The sequence below is a fragment of the Macrosteles quadrilineatus genome, unplaced genomic scaffold (genome assembly GCF_028750875.1).
Source record: "Macrosteles quadrilineatus isolate MER2022 unplaced genomic scaffold, UCM_ALF_1.0 Scaffold_1__1_contigs__length_201487025, whole genome shotgun sequence".
In the NCBI taxonomy this organism is placed as follows: domain Eukaryota; kingdom Metazoa; phylum Arthropoda; class Insecta; order Hemiptera; family Cicadellidae; genus Macrosteles; species Macrosteles quadrilineatus.
In genome coordinates, this window is record NW_026542594.1 from 43,338,775 (window position 1) to 43,359,928 (window position 21,154).

Sequence of the window (21,154 nt, forward strand, 5' to 3'; positions counted from 1 at the left end):
TGACTAGGAATATATCGGCACTAAATATGGTACTTCTATGTGAACTAAAATACGTGACCAGCTTCTAGACCTAACAAAAGGTATCGTTTCTCAAATAAAAACTAAAAATAATATTCTCGTAGTGAAATAAAATATCGTCCCACGCAATAACAAAATACGAAATCAAATACTTTTGGATAAAATAAAATAAAACCTTTTTAGATAAACAAACTAAAAAGTGTAGGCTACTGTGGCACTGCACTCGCAGTGCTGGCCTGAGAAATACAATACACTAATCTCTTACAACTAAGGTGATCGTAACGAAAATTAACTTTCGCTCGCCAAAGTAAAACGGGGAATATAAGATTATTATTAGCGTAATGATATACCACAGTACTTCCGTCTGACGATACTTCTCTCGATTTTTATTATTGTCGCTTTTATTTTCGCGCTCGTTGCGTATCGCATCAACGACTTATTCTCGCCGCAGGTCCGCTATATATCTCAGGAGAGGGTGTGTAGCGAACATGCGCTCGCCGTCGACTGCACGGTCTTGAGGGAGGGTGTTTGGCGAACAAGCGCTTGCCATCGACTGTCTCAAGAAATGTCCACTGTCCACCGGTCTCGGCTTCTCCCCATCACGTCTACGTCAGCGCCCCGAGGTCGCGGCGGCCAAGTCACGAACTAGGAGACTTGACTTGCAGTGGACATGTTTGACATTGTTGTCGAGCGCGCTCAAGCCTTCGCGGCCTTAAAATAATTTAAACTGACCCTCTAATAAAATTTAACAGTTACAAAGTGTCATAATTATTTTGTTTCAAAGGTTCAATTCTATAGCCAAAACTCATTTTACTTATTTTTAAGCACAGAATACTGTAAAATGATTATTTTATTATTCCAAATGGCCCATAACCTTTGTTGGTGAAATTAAAGTTAATGAAAGAATAAATTGTTATAAACTCTTTTATTTTCTTACAAACACAACACAACACTGAATTATATTTTGTAAACAACTGCATATGTAAAATGTAAAAACTTATGATGGTCCATCACTAATCCAGACTAGATGAGTTGGGTTGCAATATTCAACATAATAGTACTTCTGAAATGCTATCTTCTCTTGAAAATGTGGTTCATGACATGGAGGGTTGGTTCTTTAACAATGGATTAAAACTTAATCTTGAAAAAACGCAAACAATAAAATTTTCCGTCAGAAACAATGGTAATAAAATTGAACCCCTTAAATTGGCAACGTCTCATAAATTTCTAGGTGTTTACATAGATGAATCACTTAAATGGGATGTACATCTGAATCAATTAAAAAAGTAAACTTAGATCCATGTCAATTGTATTTCTGCACTTAAGGGACTGTGTTCCTAAAGAAACTCTGAAAATGGTTTATCATGCTTATGTAGAATCAGTATTGAGGTATAATCTTATGGGGTAGGCTACCGGAGTCAAATCAATATTCAGGCTACAAAAACGCATTATCCGTATTATGACCAACTCTCATCCACGTAGTTCATGTAAAAACCTTTTTCGAAATTTAAATACCTTATTCCCTATAGGGAAATTTGCTAAAATGCACACCCTAACAGGACTGTACATTTTGGAATCACTAAACTACATTCATTCAGCTAAAAACGACCTCCCAGAATCAATTCAAATCAACCATAGATATAATACTATAAATGAAAACTTTTTCAGATTTTCAAGGCACCATTTAACCCTTTATGAAAAAAGTCCGCTATATGCTGGGCTGAGGCTGTACAATGTGCTGCCTGCAAACTATAAATTGTTAAGTGAAAATAATTTTAAAGATAAAATAGGTGAACTTTTAATTGACAGAGCCTTTTATTTGATTGCAGATTTTCATAATGCCCCTTTAGTTAAAAATAGTTTTATAATTCAATTTTGTTAACTTACATTACCTTCTTGATTACTATTTTATTTTGTATATTCTGATAATTTAACTCTGACAATGCACCTATTCTGTATGTACCAACACATGTAAAGAATGTTATGTGCAAATAAAATATGTGTAATGTCTAGCTACAGTATTAGTTTTGTAATCACGGTTAACAATTTTCATAGCCAACTTAGAAACTATCTATAGTTCAAAACAGTGACAGTGCCGGTGACATTGTTTAGCTTTAGCCTTTGACTATTCTTCAGCTCAAGCACAACACAATCTACATTTTTCAAGATGTCAGACTCAACTCAGGAGACAACCGGCGCACGAATGTCCTGCCAACACGAAATTAATTATACTAAACAAAGTCTGTATCAATAAGTCAGACATTTAGATCTATTATTGTTATTTTTTATACAAAATAAATAACCTAAACACTTATTAGAGAGAATTATATAGGAAATTTGTTTTTACTCACTTAGGGAAAAATTTTACCTTACAAAGAGTAATTGTAGGCCAAGATGTACGTATTTTTTTTAAATCTATAGCTTAATGAGTTAACTGAGACAATTGATGCAATTTCAAATAAATACAAAACCTGACAAATGACTTAGATAAATACTTGTGAACTACTCGACTCGACTCAATACTCGAGTATTAGGGCTAATTACTCAACTCGACTCAAAAAAACACAACTCGCCCATCCCTAGTAAAGACGCCCACGGCGGAAGGGTGGTTGCAACCACCCGGGCGTACATACACAGCCCGCCCCCGACGGGATAGAATTAGTGTTGACAAAGATAAATGGATGGAAAACCAAGCCATCGATAGCTTCAAGGTCAAGCTATCCACCCACACTGACAATTAATTGTCTGCCCCCTAAACATCTGTCTGCTGTGCCTTGCTATGTCACAACAGTTTATGATTGGGTGATTAGTCACCATGGTAACCTGTTGAAAGTGTGGATGAAGAGGTAAGAAAGAAAAAGGTAAGAAAGAATAGAAGAACAAAGAGGAAGAATAAGGGGTTGTTTTACATCATTGTTACTTTTCTTATTTTACGACTTTTGCTATTATCTGTAAGATTTTAAGTACTATGATTTTAAGCTGTTTATGAGTTATCTAATGGTTTTATCGACATTATTGCGTTCTGAAACAACATAGCCTATGATGACTACGGTAGCAGTAGCTTACTAGACTTTCTATTTTTCTATTCTTTACTTGATTTATTGCAGTACATTGTTTAGAAATGTTTATTTTGTATGAGTAAGCGTGATTTTAAACGTTACAGTTTTGTTACTGAACCAAGGTTAATGACCCAAGATATCACGATTGTGCAATACTTAGTGAATTGTATTTTGATGATGTAAAATGTAAATTAATTATCACATTAACATCCATTTACAGTATTAGGCGTTTTTATGGGTTTTTAATATATGTTATATATACTATGTTGTATTAACCGTGATTTTCAGTTATCCATGGTCTAACGCCCCCCCACTACCCCAGATAATCGAGGTTCTACTGTATTATCAAATACCAAACATACTTTATGTGAAATCTCCTCGTCGCTTACACTGGCAGAACTGTAAGCAATGAGGAGATTTCAAATATTATTCTATGACTCACAATACTTTTGCTCCTTCTCCGCTATGAGTGCTAGGAGCTGGCGTGCGCGGTGGCACCCCTGGTTGTGTGTGAGTGTGCGTCGTAGCAGTTCGGAGGCTGCGTCGTGTTTGCCAGCCTGCACCTGCAAGTCAGCCAATAACAGCCAACATCGCTCCAAATACTCAGCTTCCTCCACTGTCCATGTTGCCTTGGCCACTCGCTTGAGGATGTTCCGAGCCCGAGCCACCTGCTTCTGCATCATATACCCTGTGCCCAGACCGTATGTGGCACCCACCCTAGACATCATCACAAACCAATTATTTCTACTTGTGACTCAAGATTCAAGATTCTTTATTTTCCAATAATGTACAATAAATAAAAAAGTGACATCTTTATAAAAGGAAAAAATATTCCTCACAAGACTACACGTCTGTGTGTGAGGAAGAGTCCATGGCACTTGCTGGTCACTCTTAAAAAATATATACACTTACATAAAATAACTTTTCTAGTTAACAATAATATAACTTATTCATTAAAATTAAAAATTAAATCAAACATCTTAGTCCTGGACAACATAGAACCATCAGAATATAAGTTCTAAACACTTGTTAAGTTAAAGGTTAAAGCAAATTAAAAATTTACAATACCCCTCAAAATAAAATAAAATAATTCTTACAATTTAAAAACAAAAATCAATCCGGTCTAAAAATTTTGATATAGACATGGGTTGGCTGATAAGTTGCAGATTTAATAGATTTTTTTATTATTTTTAGCGAATTTCCCTATAGGGAAGTAAGTTTAGCTATTACCGTAGGTGGCACGGTAAGACCTAGACCCGGGACCGATTTACTTTTTCATTTTGATGTCCCCAGAGGCCAAAAACACCATTCGTTAAAATTTTTATATATGTAAGTGTGTCGATGTGTCGTCGTTATTTATTTATTCTGACGACACATCAAGTGGATCCTTTTGTTAGCTTGACGATGGCAGAGATCAGTAAATAACCGCCGAAACATATGTAGCAAACCTAGGTACTCGTTAAACCTAATGTTATTAAAATATATCTAACTGATTATCAATTGAGACAAATGGAAATTCGCTTAGTCGGCAGGTTTGCTGCGGCGGGGGTATTTTATTCAAATGTATGGAGAATGAATTAAATCTTCAGCAGCCGTGGGGCCGACATGTAACAGCCACTCTCAAATTATTCACCCGAAAACGGCTGCACTGCTACTCTCTGCCTCAATGATATTATTTGGAAGATTTCGGTATAATTGATGTGCAATATAAAATGGATTAGAAAGCTCTATTCTGTAACCTAATCTGGGTATTGTGTATCTAAAGTTTAATCGGTTTCTTTTTATATATGTGTGAGTTGGCTGTGTGAAAATTTTGTGTTTGTTGTCTTTAATGTAGATTAGAAGGGTTTTAATAAATAATTGTCTAATATTGAGTACAGGAAAATCGTGGAATAGCAGATCAGTAGAACATCTTTGTCCTTTTTTTAGAATGGTTTTTATTATAGAGAGCTGTGTCACCCCCAGTGGCTCCAGCACGGCGGAGGAGGCACCACCCTGTGATGATGTGCAGTAGTATGAGTGTAAATGAAGATACCTGGGCCCTATATATGTTCCTCTAACCACTACCAAATCACACACATTTCCTGTCGTAACCCAACTCTATTGCAAGGAATTAATCTAACTCGTCAAAGTGCACAATATTACCTTAGCTGCCTATCACAGCCAGCTTTTATGTTCTTTAATGTATCTAATTATAATATAGTGAACAGAGAAATTTATATATATATATAGACTTATTCTAATTCGTGAAAAGGTAACTAGATTTAGCAAATGTGAATTCTAAATTGGTGATACTGATTGCCAGACCACGACCATTCGAGAACCTAATAAATTACATAATTTAATTACGAAGCTATCTAGACATATTCGTAATTTAAGTACTTATCCGGACTAAGAACTGCTGTTGGCGGAGACGGAGACACTACTACGACTCTGGTAGATCGCCGCGCGCGCTTGCCGGACCGACTGCGCGCGCATCGTCGTCACGTGACTTGCGCTATTGTAGCGATTCACTACATCCTCCCCCCGGTGGGGTTGTTTTTTTTTCCTTGTTTATGGGTGATTTTGGGGTTTGGGAAAGATGAACACTCACAATTAATTCTGACACTATAGCTGATACTATTGAACAAAACCAACTACTAGACACTGAACAGAAAAGTCAACTTGTCAACTTACTCCTCAAATATCAAGATACATTTTCGGACGCTCCAGGATTATGTAACAAATACCAGCATCACCTTGAAGTAAAGGAACCAATTACAGGGGATGGGCACCCCTGAGTTCGTCGATCATTTCAGTAAGAAGTAAACACGTTCACACCATTAACCATGTTTCTTATGGCTTATACAAAATTTATGAGTCTTGCCATTGATTTCAGTGAACATTTTAATAAGTTAATGGCAGTATGATCAATATTTTGTACGTGGATAGTGTAAGGCGTAGAGTGGCCTTTTACAATTATTTACCACAAAAGAGGGTAATATGTGTGCAAGTAATCTAAAAAATTGTAAAGTATCAATAATTAAAATAACAGCATACAAATTTTATTTTCAGGAAAAACTATAGGCCTGGATAAATTCTTTTCTTTTATGTGGTGCATCATTTTAACTAGTCATTTACAAGTAATTCTCGTTTCTTTCACAAGTTTTTCACGTGACATTCACGAGTCTTTCACGTGTTATTCACCAGTTTTTAACGTGTCATTCATGAGTTTTTCCCGTGAAAATGTGTAGGATGTGAAAAAATAGGAACACAATTACGTTATTTTCACAAGTTTTTCACGTGAAAAAGTGTGTCGTCTTCGCAAGCTATTCACGTGATTTTTTCTAGTCGTGTACGAGAAATTCACGTGAAATTGGTAAATAGATATTGTGATTATCACGTGAAATTCACGTGCTTGTGCTTACTGGGTATCTGCCACTTGTGTCTTGTGTTGTGATGGTGGCCATCACTTCCAAGTTTAAAATCATTAAAATTGTTCTTAACTCTACAGAGACAAACATAAATATATTACATTTACTACAGTCAAGATTTCCTCAGCAACAAATAGAGGTTTACTGTGTGCATCGAGAGATGATCCGTTCATGACTCTAATGACCTTTTAGGACACATGCCGACGACACAACCATCCTCTTTCCCACAAAAATTGGCCAAGAATCATCAGATATAAAAGAAACAATTGAGCAAGCAATAGAAATATGTAAAACCCTGGCCCTCAAAATTAATAAATCCAAAACTTTAAATGTTAACTTCGCCACCACAAATAAACAACCTGAACTATTAATCGAAGAAGCATTGATAACAACAGCAACTCATAAAACTTTCCTGGGCATAACCATTGATCAACACCTGACCTGGAATAACCACCTGGAAAAACTTGGGAAAAAATTATCATCATCACTTTTTGCCATACGAAGAATATGCTCCATAACTGATAAAAATACTTCAAAAATAGCCTACTACGCACTCTTCGAATCTCACTTGCGCTTCAGAATAGTAGCCTGGGGGACAGCGGCGGATTGCTACATCTACATAATCCAAATTCTTCAAAAAATGGCATTAAGATTGAGAGCCTACAACCATAAGAGCATTGTAAACCATACTTCGTCAAAAACTAAATCCTTACCGTTCCAAACCTATACATCCTTGAAGTTGTAAACCTCCTAAAACCAAACCCCCCCCCCCCAAAGCTTAGGGAAAACTGCCACAAATATAACTTAAGACACACAAAAACAAACTTCGATATCCAACAACACAGATTGTCAAAAACCAGCAAAATACCCCAAATCATGGGGTCAAAAATTTGCAATGCTCTCCCAGAACATATCAAACAAATCAAATCTCCAAAACCTTTTTTTAGAGCACTCAAAGAATATTTAGTCCAAAAACCATTCTAAAAAATTATATGAGTTCTTTGATGAGCACACTACTCACCACAAAGATAGGCGCCAAAATGAACCCACTTTACACCATACACACGCACATACACATCTAACACTACAATGACACAACAAGAAAAAAGAAGATGACTATTCCCTAGTCTCTACGACTACGGTGAAGAGGACCAAGGTAAAGGTAAGGTAAAGACATGACACATGATTACTGTTGCCCCGCAGGCTAATACCATACATCAAAATACTATGAAAAAAGCAAAGTAGGCACCCCTGAGAAATTGTTTAAGTAACAAGTTTCGTAAATGCCTCGACAAGCAAATTACCCTATTTAACCTAGTACAGACAGATTGGATAGGCCTATGTGGGTTTCAGTTTAAAGTTGAGTCTAGAACAATGCCTAAAAGTTTTGCATGTCCCATGTTACAGTGTTCAAAGCTGGCGGTAACTTTACACAAAGACAAAAGCAAACTTTGAGTTTTATTATTGTTAAGTGACAAACCGTTTGAATTAAACCAGTCAGTGCTTTCAAGCAAGGCGTTAGACATTGTTAAACTTAGCTGTTCTAATTCGCTATTAGGCCTACTACTGTACAGAGTGGTGTCATCGGCAAAGATCACAGAATTACAACTTATACTATTAGGCAAACATTAATTAAAATTAAGAACAAGGTAGGACCCAGCACCGATCCTTGCGGCACGCCGCTCTCAACTACTGCTGTCTCAGAAAACTCATTATTAAAACTAACTTTTTGAGATCGGTTGGACAGATAGGATTTAAAAAAACTGAGCTCCACCCCACTTAAGGCCATAAAATTTTAATTTTGAGACAAGGATGTCATGCGCGACACAGTCAAAGGCCTTAGTCAGATCATAGAAAATGACAAGTGAGCTTGCACGGTTTTCAAAACCTTGCAGTACTGATCTGACTAGGCCCTCCACTGCATCTGCGGTTGACCTGCCCCGTCTGAAGCCACCTTCTCAAATATTTCTGATACTATAGGTACAACCGATATGGGCCTATAGCTACTGGCAGATGACCTGTCACCCTTCTTGTACATTGGAACCACTTTAGATATTTTAAGTGACTCTGGAAACACCCCAGACTGGAGGCACTGATTTACACAAGCTGTAAGAGGGATAAGTATGGCTGGCAACACTTTTTTAACCAAATTTGAACTTATGCCATATATATCTTTACTTTGGCTGGACTTCATCTCACTCACATACCCCTCCACTTGGGCACTTGACACTGTCTTCAAACGGAACTGAGGTGCATTGTTGGTCAGTAGATCCATGGCAGTAGCTAGAGACCGGCCGACTTGGTTGGTGATGTCAGCCACCGAAGAGGTGAAATAAGAGTTGAAGTTCCCCGCCGTCAGTGAGCAGTCATCTTGACATCCAGACACCTGCCGTTGTGCATTTATGAGTTCCCATGCCTTCTTCACTTTATTTGGAGCTGCATCGATGAGTTTGCCGTTAGCCTCAATTTTGGCTAGATGAAGAGCTTTTTTATACCTTGATTTGGCTACAATATATCTATTCTTAATTTCCTCAACATATGTGTTTTAGCGTAGTGCCCACTGCAACTTGCTGTGTAAGCTGTCCACTTCTTTCTTCATTTCAAGAAGTTCACGGCAAAACCAATTTACACTGATACATTTTGATTTTTTTCTTATTTATGGTTTTATAAGGAAAGCATATCCTCATACCATGAACAAAAATGTCCGTAAACTTGTCAAAATAGCCTGATTCGGCAAATGGTAACTCGGCATCCCAATTTACATTGTTTAAAAAACTTAAGAACTTATCTGTATTTTTTTCACTAAAGCAGCGGATTGTTATTTTCTCTGGAGCAACATCGGTTTATTTATTTATTTATTTATTTATTTCCAACGGCAGCAGCCAATTTACAAAGACAATCATAGATGGTAGAATACAACAAAATAGGTATACAAAATTTGATAATAAATATAAGTTTTCAAAGATATAACAAGTTATAAATATCCAAAGCATAACAACAACAAAAAATAAGATTAACAAACAACAATAATTACTCAAACATAACAACAACAGAAAATAAAGATTAACAAACAACAATAATTAATTTCTAGTCTTTCCCAGAAAGAAGAAGAGAGAAGGCCTGCCGACGAACCTGGTGAAGTCCATCGACGAACAGGTCACACCCAGACGCAACTTGATTTCCCAGGCGAATAAACCTTGCAAAAGGACTGTTGAAGTTGAAGTTGGTTGAGTGGTATCTTCGACCCAGCAGATCTCGAGATCTTGTGTTTGTAGGAACTCTGAGGTCGATTTCAGCTAGGAGATCTGGACAGTGTTCATGTGACCATTCACTATCTTCCAGAGAAGAACAACATCAGCCACGTCACGTCACAGGGCAAAAGGTGACAAGTTCAGATTGCTTGACAGTTCCTCCACAGGCACATCAAGCAAGGCAAAACCCAGCCGGACACCAACCAAGCGAAGAAAACGCCTTTGTAGAGCCTCCAGTCTCGTCCTATTGCCAACAGTGTAAGGCGACCACACGGGACTTGTATATTCCACGAGCTGTCTCACAAGGGAACAATACAGAGAGCGAAGAGCAGAAGGGTTGTCGATGCCTCTGGAGAATCTTGCTATGAAACCAAGCATCTTGTTTGCTTTGTTACTGATGTGATCTATATGTCCTGAAAATCCCATGTCGCTGGCAAATATAACGCCTAGGTCTTTTATACACTGGGACCGTGGAATGGATGTACCAGGAATGGAGTATACGTACATGACTGGGGATTTGATGCGGTGATAGGTTATACAAGAGCACTTACTGGGATTTACTGACATGTTATTCCTGACACACCAATCCTCAATTTCAGAAAGGCTATTTTGAATTTCTTGAGAGTCTTCTGGTGTAGACAGACACAGTAGTGAAAATGCTGAAGCGGTTGTCAGCAAATTGTAAGGCCTTTACAGTTAATTTGTCCAGTAGGTCATTGACAAAAACATTGAAGAGGCAACGTCCCAGCAAAGAACCTTGTGGAACTCCTGAAGAAGGTGAGAACTGAGTGGAAGTGGTGAAACCAATCCTCACGACAAGAGAACGTTTTTTAAGATAACTAGAAATCCATGACAAAAGAGGTTCAGCCACTCCGTAGCCCAGCAACTTAGACACAAGAATTGTGTGGTCGACCTTGTCGAAGGCTTTTGCCATATCGATGTAGGCTGTATCAACTTGGTAGTTCTTGCGAAAAGCAGACAAGACATATTCTTGAAAGAGCAGGAGGTTGGAGACAGTAGACTTGCCTTTCATAAAACCATGTTGGGAAGGATGGATTATTTTGGATAGAAAAGGATTCAGTCTATCTACCACGATACTTTAAAAAACTTTGCCAATTGCCGGCAGAATAGTGATTGGACGATAGTTCCGTATGTCGCTGGGATCATTTGCTTTATGTAAAGGAATGATGAAGCCCAACTTTTAAGAGCTAGGGAAGATCCCTTTGTTAAGTGATTCGTTGAACAACACTGTGAGGGGTTCAGCTAAGAGAGATCGGCAGTGATGAAGCATAGATCGGTTAAAGCTGAGGTGGTACTAATCCTAGCAGCAAGGGCAGAATGGTCAGATATATGTGTCATTACATCAACAGAGAAAGGGTGAACATTTTAAGTCTAAACTAAGAAAACATGATCCATTCCTAGATGATACAGGCATTTTGAGAGTTGGTGGCAGGATTCAGCAATCATCTATCTCTACCTTATGTGAGAAAGCATCCTGCATTATCTATTCTTAGATGGTCTGATTTTGTTTGGCAACTGTGCTAAAATTGATGACATTTTTATCCTTCAGAAGAAGGCAATTAGAGTTATGACCAAGTCAGATGTAAGTGCTCATTGCAGGCCTTTATTTATTCAGTTGGAAATACAAACCATTATCAACCTTTACATTTTTGAACTTGTATCTTATATACTAAAAAATCAGGATCTTGTTACACTCACTGGGGATATGCACAGTTACAACACTCGTAATAGGGATAAAGCAGCAATTGAGTACAATAGGCTCAGCAAATCACTGTCTAGTCATGTAGTACTATCCCTTAAGGTATATAATAAAGTAATTAATCTTAGTAAGAAATATACTGTTAAAGTTTTTAAGAACAAATTTTATGAGTGGTTATCTAAAAATCCTTTCTATTCACTTAGTCAGTTTTTCTTATTAAAACAGATAGAATTTTAATGTTTGAAATCTGTTATGTATAATTTTTGATTCTTGTATAGTTCCTATGAATTGTATATTTCTATGATATGTGATATTACCCTTAGGCCTAATTAGTATAGGGACTTGGCATTTCTGCTGTAAATTTGACTTTGTTAATGCTTATGTAGTCTGAAAGACAATATAAGCATATTCTTATTCTTATTACTCCCTAAGTGTTGTCATCTCACTGTCTTAACAATACAGCATTATCATCAGATACATCCGATCATTCAGGGCCTCAAGTTACTCAATCAGTAATTCAACGCTCCTTTTGGAACTTATCTGCACGTCGAATAATTGGTCAAGAAATGCCTCAAATGCTTCAAATTCAGACAATCTTTGCCTACACCATTTATGTCGGACTTTCCAGCAGTCAGATTACAACAGAATAGAGCTTTAATCAAATGTGCAGTTGATTTTGCTGGCCCATTTACTACAAAATCAGACAAAGGAAGAAAACCTCAGCTATTGAAATCGTATCTGTGCTAATTTATTTGCCTTGCAACGAGAGCAGTACATTGAACTTAATTAAATCAATTTATCAAAAACACTTGGCTCAGCTTAATTTTCTGACTTGGTACTTGATGACCTGAGCTTTTATACTAGGCCTGACTCGGGTTATAAATCTAGCTGCTTGCACACCACATCTTTACTGTTTTGACTTTAACAATTTTTAAGGATTTTTATTAGCATAGTAAGTTTATCTGAATAGGAAAGAGTGCACTCATTTTCAAGAAACACAGAAAACAGTACACTACACAGAACAATTAGAAAATACAAAATAAGATTTGAGTTGGGTCCTAAAGACAACTCCCTTCCTAAGTCAAACCTTCCTCTATTGAAACTTCTGTTAATGACGGTGATATATTCTAAGTTATGTGCGTATATGGACCTGAGTGTCTCCTGCTGAGCCAGCTGGGTGAGGTCAGTCATCGCCAGGTCCACGTCCTGTTTGTCCCTGGAGGCCAGTAGTATTAGGTTGTGCAGCAGTCTCACACTGTTCTCCTCGTCCCCAGAGTGAGGTCTCATCTGAGCCAGTAGTCGTGTTGCTGTTCCTGTGCCTGGCTCCTCCCCTGCCAGACATATCTCCACCATGTTATGAACAGCTTGCTGTCCCCACTCTCCATCACCTCTCGCGTTGTTGAAGTGATGCAAGGCACTGTTCACGTCTCCACTGTACCAGTCCAGCAAACCTACAACGTCAAAAGTACCGTCCTAAACACAGCAATATTTGTTTTATAATAGCTCTTTTAACCCTCCAATGGGCCACAGGTAGTTTCCATAGTGGCCCAGGCAAATTGCTATTTTTACAGACATTTTTTATCATATTAAGTCTAATTATGGTTATAAGTAGGGATAGTCAAGTCTAAAAATTTTGGGAAATTTCAGATCTCGTTATACGAGACAAGAATTAAAAAAAATATATATTAAAAACGTCTGCAGAAAGTCTAATGCAATACAGGAGCGCGTTGTAGTAGTCAAGTCTCTTGGATAGTCAAGTGTCAAAATTTTGGGAAATTTCAGATCTCGTTATGCGAGACAAGATTTCTTTTTGAACAAGATTTTTTCAAGACAAGAATTTAAAAAAAAATATATTAACCCTCCTGGTGTCTGTCATTTTTTCTGTAGTGTCAGGCGATTTTTGGGCGTTACGCAGCATTATGTTTAAAAAATTATATAAAATTTATTTTTCAGATGAACTATACCATGTCATATATTTTTGCGAAGCTAAATACACTGAGATCATAATGCAGCATAGATGTTTGGGTTTCATGCATATTTGATGAGTAAAAAATGCTTTGAGAAAAAAAAAATTTAAATATAAAAAAAAATTCAAATGTTCGTGCCTCTTGTTTTAGAAATAAATTCAACCATATGAAAAATCTGAGATAGCCACTTATTTCTAAATATTATAACAAAAAAGATAACATGCATTTTAGTAGGCTTAGCTTATATTTTAGGTTAGTTATATGACAAAATATAATACAAGAACAGTTGCGAAATCACTCAATATTACAAGATTCTATGAATTTGCACACATGCTTCAAAACACACATGCAAAACACATGCATACCACAAAATACTCATTATTTATTGTTTTACATCAATGCATGCATAAAAATAAAATATACTTATCTGAAAAATATTTCTATTACTATCGACCATGAAACTGAAGGGGAGGCGGAAATGTTTTTACTTCAAGTGTTCACTCAACCAAAACAATGAAACAAAGTTATAAAAAAACACTCACTTTTTGTAAAACAAAAATTAACTACCTAAATAATCTTTGGAACAATGTAGGCTAACAAAGAAAACAATTTTTAGGCACAGTAAAAACATTAGTCCCCTAGAAGACAGAAAGAAATTATGATCACAAATGTTATTCGGAGTCGGAACTTTCTCTATGCAGTCTCCGCTTAGCACCACGAGTTGGCCTCCAGAAGTGCTGTAGGTTATGGTAGCATTCACGGTGCACTCCTATGTTGCATCCAGGGCACCAGAATCTTGTTCTTCCATTGCTGCATACCATACACTTCCTTTCACATTTCCTCGGCAGCTTGTCAAGGCGGTGTCGATCTCCAACATCTCCGGCAGGTCCAGGGACAGGTAGTGGTTCCTGAGGGACGCCTGCTGCTACAAGAGCTTCAATGATTTCTATGTGGAAATCTCTTCTTTCCAGTGGATTGTCCGTGTTTGATTTGTAGAGAGTATATGCATTTACCATACAAATGTCTATAAAGTTGAAAAAAATCTTCTTCCAATACTTTGTGGTAGAACGGTTACACGTCATATGGTAGACCGACTTATCGTTGACGTCGATTCCACCCATTGATTGATTGTAATCGTGTATCAAAAGAGGCTTTTGGCCAACAAGTCCCTTTTTGCTTCGAACAATTCCATCCTCAGCATTGTGGGCAGTTGTGATTACAAAAACGGGCTTCCAGTTTGCTTTTTGCCTGTACTGTACAAGTAACAGATCACCTTGTCTGAAATAAATACTTTCCCGGGCACCTAGTACTGTATTTTTGGCGGTTGTAGACAGGTGTTTGGACCTTTTATTAATTGTTCCAGTTAAATATGTTTGACGTTCTAAGAGTCGCTCAGCTAAGGGGATTTTTGTATAAAAATTGTCCGTGTACAAGTGGTACCCTTTATCTAACAATCTACTTTTCGACATCAAATTCATTACAACTCTCTCAGTGAACAACTCTTCAGGATCATTGGCTGGTAAATAATCAGTCCCGCTGTACAATTCAACATGCAAAACATAATTTGTATTGCTGTCACATGTCTGAAATTTTTTAATTCCATATTGTTTGTGCTTTTCATTTGGAAGATACTGTATAAAAGCACAGCGGTTCTTCATTCCGATAAGGGATTCGTCGATGCAAACATTTTGAGATGGGATGAAGTAGGTTTTGAAAATAGTATTTATATGGTCATACATATACCTTACCTTCACCCATGGATCGTAGCCTACTGCACCCCTTTCCAGTGATCGATTGGATGTAATGTGAAAAAACGTGGTTATCAATAAAAACCGATTGAGGGACATTGTGTTTTGAAAGAATGGGATGTGTTGAGAGCCCCTAGTATCCCAGTAGGTTTTCAGGTTCTTCTTCACTATCACACCCATGTTCAGCAAAATAGCAAAGAATTTCTTCATTTCTTGTACAGTCACAGGTACCCATTTTTTCCACCGCGAATTTGGTGTCAGAGTGTCTCTCTTCTCATCTATTCTACGATTAGCATAGGCATTTGTTTCCCTAGTAATGAGAAGCCAGAAAGCCTGAGTCAAAAAAAGGTTTATGTAGCTAATTGGACGACTATTTCTTGGAGGAAGGTTCCTAGGCCCTGGGTCCCTAACAGCAAGCTCAGTAGCAATATTTTTGGGAGGCTCAGGTGGGTACACCCTAACCCATGGCTGTCTTTGCAAAACAACATTTTGGTCATTCACAGGAATATTGGCATTAGGCCTAACTTCATTTTCAACGTAATTCTCTTCATTCTGATAACCTATTGGAACAGGATCAGGATCATCCACATTTACTTCTTCCCGATCAGATGTCTCCAATTCACTCAAATGAGGCAAATAGATTTCATCACTTCCAGACGAAAAATCAAGTAATGAAACATCTTCAGGCACTTCAATGTCGCTAACAACAGAGTCTGCATCACTAAAATCTTCATCTAAAGCAACTCTAATATCGCTACTATCCATTTTCACAACATAAAATCATAGATAAAACATAATAAAATCAAAATAACAAACCACTAGTAAACGATATCAAACCACTTGTAAACAACAACAACTAGTGACACCGTCGTCCGTCAACGGCAACGAAACGTAAACATTTATATTTTTTTCATAACATCTGGAGACAGGCAAAAGAGAAAGGAGCTTAGAGACAGACATCATAATAAAGCCTGTTTAGCGCTGATTAAAAGTCATGTGAATTCAGTCCGATTTGGAGCGAAATTGAGTGAGTTATTACACGAACTGTAACAGTTTGCACTACCATCGATACATCGATGCTTGACACCCCAGAGCGTGTCCTTACCATCGATGCATCGATGGTTGACACCGGGAGGGTTAAAAACGTCTGCAGAAAGTCAATGCAATACAGGAGCGCGTTGTAGTTGGGTTTCCTTTGGGAAGGTGTTCTTATTTAATTAACTCTTGTACATGTAAATATTCCTTTAATTATTTTAGAAGTTTTGTTAAGTGTAAGCCATCGATATATAAACACAATGGATCGCGCGCTGAGTAGCAGCTGTGCGGTCCGGCTACAGACAGCTCCCCCCACCACTTTACGGGCATACCTGCAGCGCCGTCATTTAATGCAATGTTATTTTACACTTGAATAACACCTACAGCACATGTGATTGCATCGTTTAACATTCGTTATCTATATTTTACAGTATTAACCGTTAATTGTGTAAGTTGAATTGATTTTGATTGTTGAAAAATAATAAATATATTTTGATAAAAACTCCAATAATGTAAAACAGTTTTTGGAACAGTTTTGCTGACTAAATTATAAGAATAGGGGAAATAGGAACAATTAAAGACGATTAAACGATTAAAGAGTAGGCCTATATATTTATAATTTAATTTGTACACTCAATTCATGAAAATACATTTCTTAATAAAACAATATCATAAAGAAACAACACAACTACATAAGGACACGCTTTCAAAACAACATCATACGATGCTAAACAAAGCATGTTTTGTTAATTTCTTCCTATAATGCCAACCTTTGAATTTACATGTATGCAAAGGTTTATTTGTTTGCTTTACTAGAACAAATTTAATTTGCACATAAATTCAGGAAAATATCTTGCTTAACAAAACGATTTCATATACAGGGTGTTCCGTAAGTAAACAGCCAAACTCCGGGAAATGGTTCTATGGGTCAAAATAAAGAGAAAATCAAGAATAACATTTTTCCCAAAATCACTTCGTTAACCAGATATCCGCCATTTTGTATTTTACATAAACATTTTTATTTTTGAATTTTTTCAACCGATCTTTATAAAACTTGGTATGTAGGTTAAGGTAGCAAAGGCCAATGTTAGAAAACAAATTCATCTTGATTAAACTTAAAACTTCAAAATGGCGGCCGTTTTAATTGTTTTAACTTAAATTGCTCAAAAACGGCTAATGTTATGAAAAAATGTCAAGAACACTTTTAATTAGCATTTTTAATTCCCTATCAAACAATACAAAGTGCAAAAAGATAAAATAAGAAATAACTGAAATATTACGATATTTAGTTGTAAAATGGGACCTGGTTAACAAAGCGATTTTGGAAAAAATGTTATTCTTGATTTTCTCTTTATTTTGACCCATAGAACCATTTCCCGGAGTTTGGCTGTTTACTTATGGGACACCTGTATATACACCAAAACTACAAAATCACTCACGTACAAAACATCAAACGTTGCTAAACTAAACAAGTTTTGTTACTTTTGCCTAATGCCTACCTTTGCATTTACAGCTGCTAAGGTTGCTTATTTTGCTTTGCTAAAACAAAGTATCTTAAAAAAACAAGTTTCCTATGGATTTTGCTAATTTACATTTTCAATTTTCAAAGTCTGTAAGCATTCTGTGTGGTTTTTGCACTTTTGTAACTTATGTATTGTTAAATTATTGTGTAAATAAATTTCTTGATTGATTGATTCTATGCACTCGTTCAACATTTCTGAATCATGTATGAGATTTTCTTTTGTATGAAATTGAACTGTTCTTACTTCTTCTGCTTGTACAATTGAATGCAGAATACGATTCTGGCATGATCAAAGTACATCACATCGAAGAAATACTACTACGGAAAAATAAAACCACGCACTTCTGCTGTACAGCTATACTGACAGTAGTGGCAGTGCACGTGGTTGCCAGTAAAGTGGTGGGGGGTGTCTGACATCGCCGGACCGCGTTTCAGCTCAAGCAACACATGCAGCGCGCGATCCATGTTTGTTATTTGTTATATATCGATGGTGTGAGCACATCGAACTATATAACACAACTGGAACACCGGGTAGATAGGAGATTTGGGATAAAAAGCGCGCAGTTTCAGCAACCTCCCCCCACCACAAAGGGGGACTCGACGCAGATATGTCAGTTCCTCAAGCCTTGCACGCGGTTGTTAATACCCTCCTGGCCGTGCATACAATAGGTTGACTGCAATTAAAGTTATATATTCGGAATCTGCATTAACTGCAGAATCTGACAGTATAAATATAATCTTCTTTAAATTGTAATTCGAATTTTAACAACTAAAAATATTAAACAAATATCACACCTTGACATGAAAAAGTTACTAAGCGAGGATTTTTTTTATTTTTTGGTCAGAAGTAAACTTTAAGTGACAAAATTGTAGCTAATGAGATGATCTTCAGCATATAACCAAGCAATTTCAAATAAAATCTTCTAGTCGTGTGTAATGGAGTAATTAGTAACACAAAGAGGTTCTTTATAAATTGCCGCGGGCCGTCCTCCCTAGTTCCGCTGATCTTTATGTTTACGTTACTCCCAGAAACGTTTTGAGTACAATCAATAGTTATACTAAATACATTTTTAATACAGGTAACACATAAGTACATATGTGTTAGAACTGTGAACTGTGTTACAACTAAACTGTGTTACAAATAACCCCCTTTGTTTAGTTGTAACAAGGGATCTTTTAATATCTTCTTTGTTGGTTAATTAATGAGAAATTTCAAATATTAAGGTTCAGAGCAATTAGTTAACAAGGTCATAAATACTAAACCTAGAAAGTATTTAACGTAAAGGCAATAACAACAATTGAATAGTAAATTTACAAATCGAATTGTTGGGCTCGTGTATAATATTGCAAAGACACGATTAGTAAAAAAATGTTTTGAGTGTTATTATTGTTCTGTATGTGTTTTAAAATTCATATCATCACACATAAGAGAAAAGGGGTTGGTTAATAATTCTAAACTGAACTTCTAAGAATATGTATTAATATCCACAATCGTGCTTAAATACATGTTGTGAAACAAAACCAATTTCTTAAATCTCTGTCTTACACCAAACTTATTTTTGTTACATTCATTCATAATGTTTCTCGCATTGGAGAAACAAACTGTTTTATAAAATAGTGTCCCTATCAGTTTCATTAGTTTCAAAGCGTGACTTTCGTCAGAAATGTCCTTGCAGTTTCATGCATGCTGATAAAATGCATCTATTATTAAAACATTATTATTATTATAAAATATAGGAATTAGTACACAATTGTAAATTGTATTACTTTGAGTATTTCATTCAACGGAGCGGAAAAGTCGGTTTCATAGGGTTTCATCAACTCAGCGGCAGCCCATTACCGGTATTAATTAGAGGTGTGCGGATATCCGTATCCGGACCGAGCCAAAATTCGATATCCGACACTATCCATTATATATCCGACTTTTTCGGATAGACAATATATTTTGACGTTTTGGACAGAAAACTAAATCTCCATAACCACCATTAGTTTCCCAGGACAAAATTACAGCAATACGTTTCCAACGACCGAACAGCAAACGGCAAAGAAGCCGTATGATGCAATATCGATAACTAGTTTAGTCGTTATCAGCTGTTTTGCTTTACGATTAGATTCGTCTGGAACGAACAGACATGAAGCAGAAAAGAACTACCATTGTCAAATGAAAGTCAACTCGTGCTTGTCTCGCTCCTGATACTAGGGGCGCTGTGTAATAGTTTTTTTACAGTACTGTTTCAAAGTAGAAAAATCTAGCCTACTACTGTGATGTTACGTAAACAATAGATTTAATGTTTCTCGAAAAAAAGTCAGAATAGAAACAATAGAAATGCAACACAATAGAAGGATGGGAGGGGTTGGGCAATGACCTCGAAAGGAGCGCGGTTAGTGAGTCAAGTAGGACCGGAGGGGGAAGGGGTGGGTAAGACCTTGAAGCTATATATAGACTTGCACTACTTCCCTAAACCTAAGGACTGGCCGGCGAGTGGTATTCCAATCACAGGACAAGATACGTTGTTTTTTGGGTATTCATTGCCTGGTTTGACTTTGGATTGTCTTACTGTGTAGAAACTTTGAATAATAAAAGATAAAGTTAGAACTAACCACGATTATTTAGCATTGATTGTGTACATATTAAATGATTAAACGATAGGGACCATGGATATATACAAACTTTTGTTGTGATTTTAATTTCAACATCAAAATACAATATTGCACAATCGTGATATTTTAGGTCATTGGCCTTTATTATGCATCCGGTATTGCTGTTTCAGAAGAGAACGTTGATAAATTATAAATTGATATTCCCGTGGTTAAAAAGAATTATTTTATAAACCTTAAAACAAAATCATAAAATCTTACATAAAGATAACAATAACGGAAATTGTAAAAAGGGTATAAAGATAACAACGTCGTTATTCTTTCTCTTTGTTCTTCTATTTCTTGGGTTTCCCTTCATCAAGCATTCAACAAGTTGCCATGGTTACTAATCACCCATGTCGTTATCAGCTTTTGTGATATAGCGCACAGCAGGGGGTAAAACTTGACGAAAATCGGTTAATTTTTACCTATTATTTAATTACCAAATGAATGTACTACTTTATTGGTATTTGGTACTGTATTAATAATCGGTCAAAATGGCCTATTTTTGTCAAATTTTACACCAAATTTATTGAAATTTCAAGGTGAATATTAATAAAACAATTATTACCAAATATTTGTATTCATTTAAAAGATTGACTTGTGGTATTGGGTTCCCCACTGAGTGCAGCCGAGCGGCACTAATGAGGGTCGGACCTTCTTGGGGGTGAACAATAGACAGCTTATCAGCGCCGTTATCAGACCCTCCCCTCCCCCGTGGTCTGGAGAAAGCTTGTAAACAAACTATTGCACAAGCGTGACTTGACATTGGGCTGCTTCAACT

At 36.7% G+C, this 21,154-nt stretch overlaps 1 protein-coding gene across 1 annotated transcript in view; it reads right to left on the reverse strand.

Annotated features, from left to right (window-relative positions):
• LOC128982850 (tetratricopeptide repeat protein 21B-like) overlaps window positions 1-21,154 on the reverse strand; it is a 300,450-nt gene that overhangs the window by 37,174 nt on the left and 242,122 nt on the right. The window contains exons 19-20 of the mRNA XM_054401889.1: window positions 12,612-12,912; window positions 3,520-3,794 (exon numbers count right to left, since the gene is read on the reverse strand). Of these exons, the coding sequence (XP_054257864.1) occupies window positions 3,520-3,794; window positions 12,612-12,912 (576 nt within the window). The remainder of the gene's footprint in view (window positions 1-3,519; window positions 3,795-12,611; window positions 12,913-21,154) is intronic.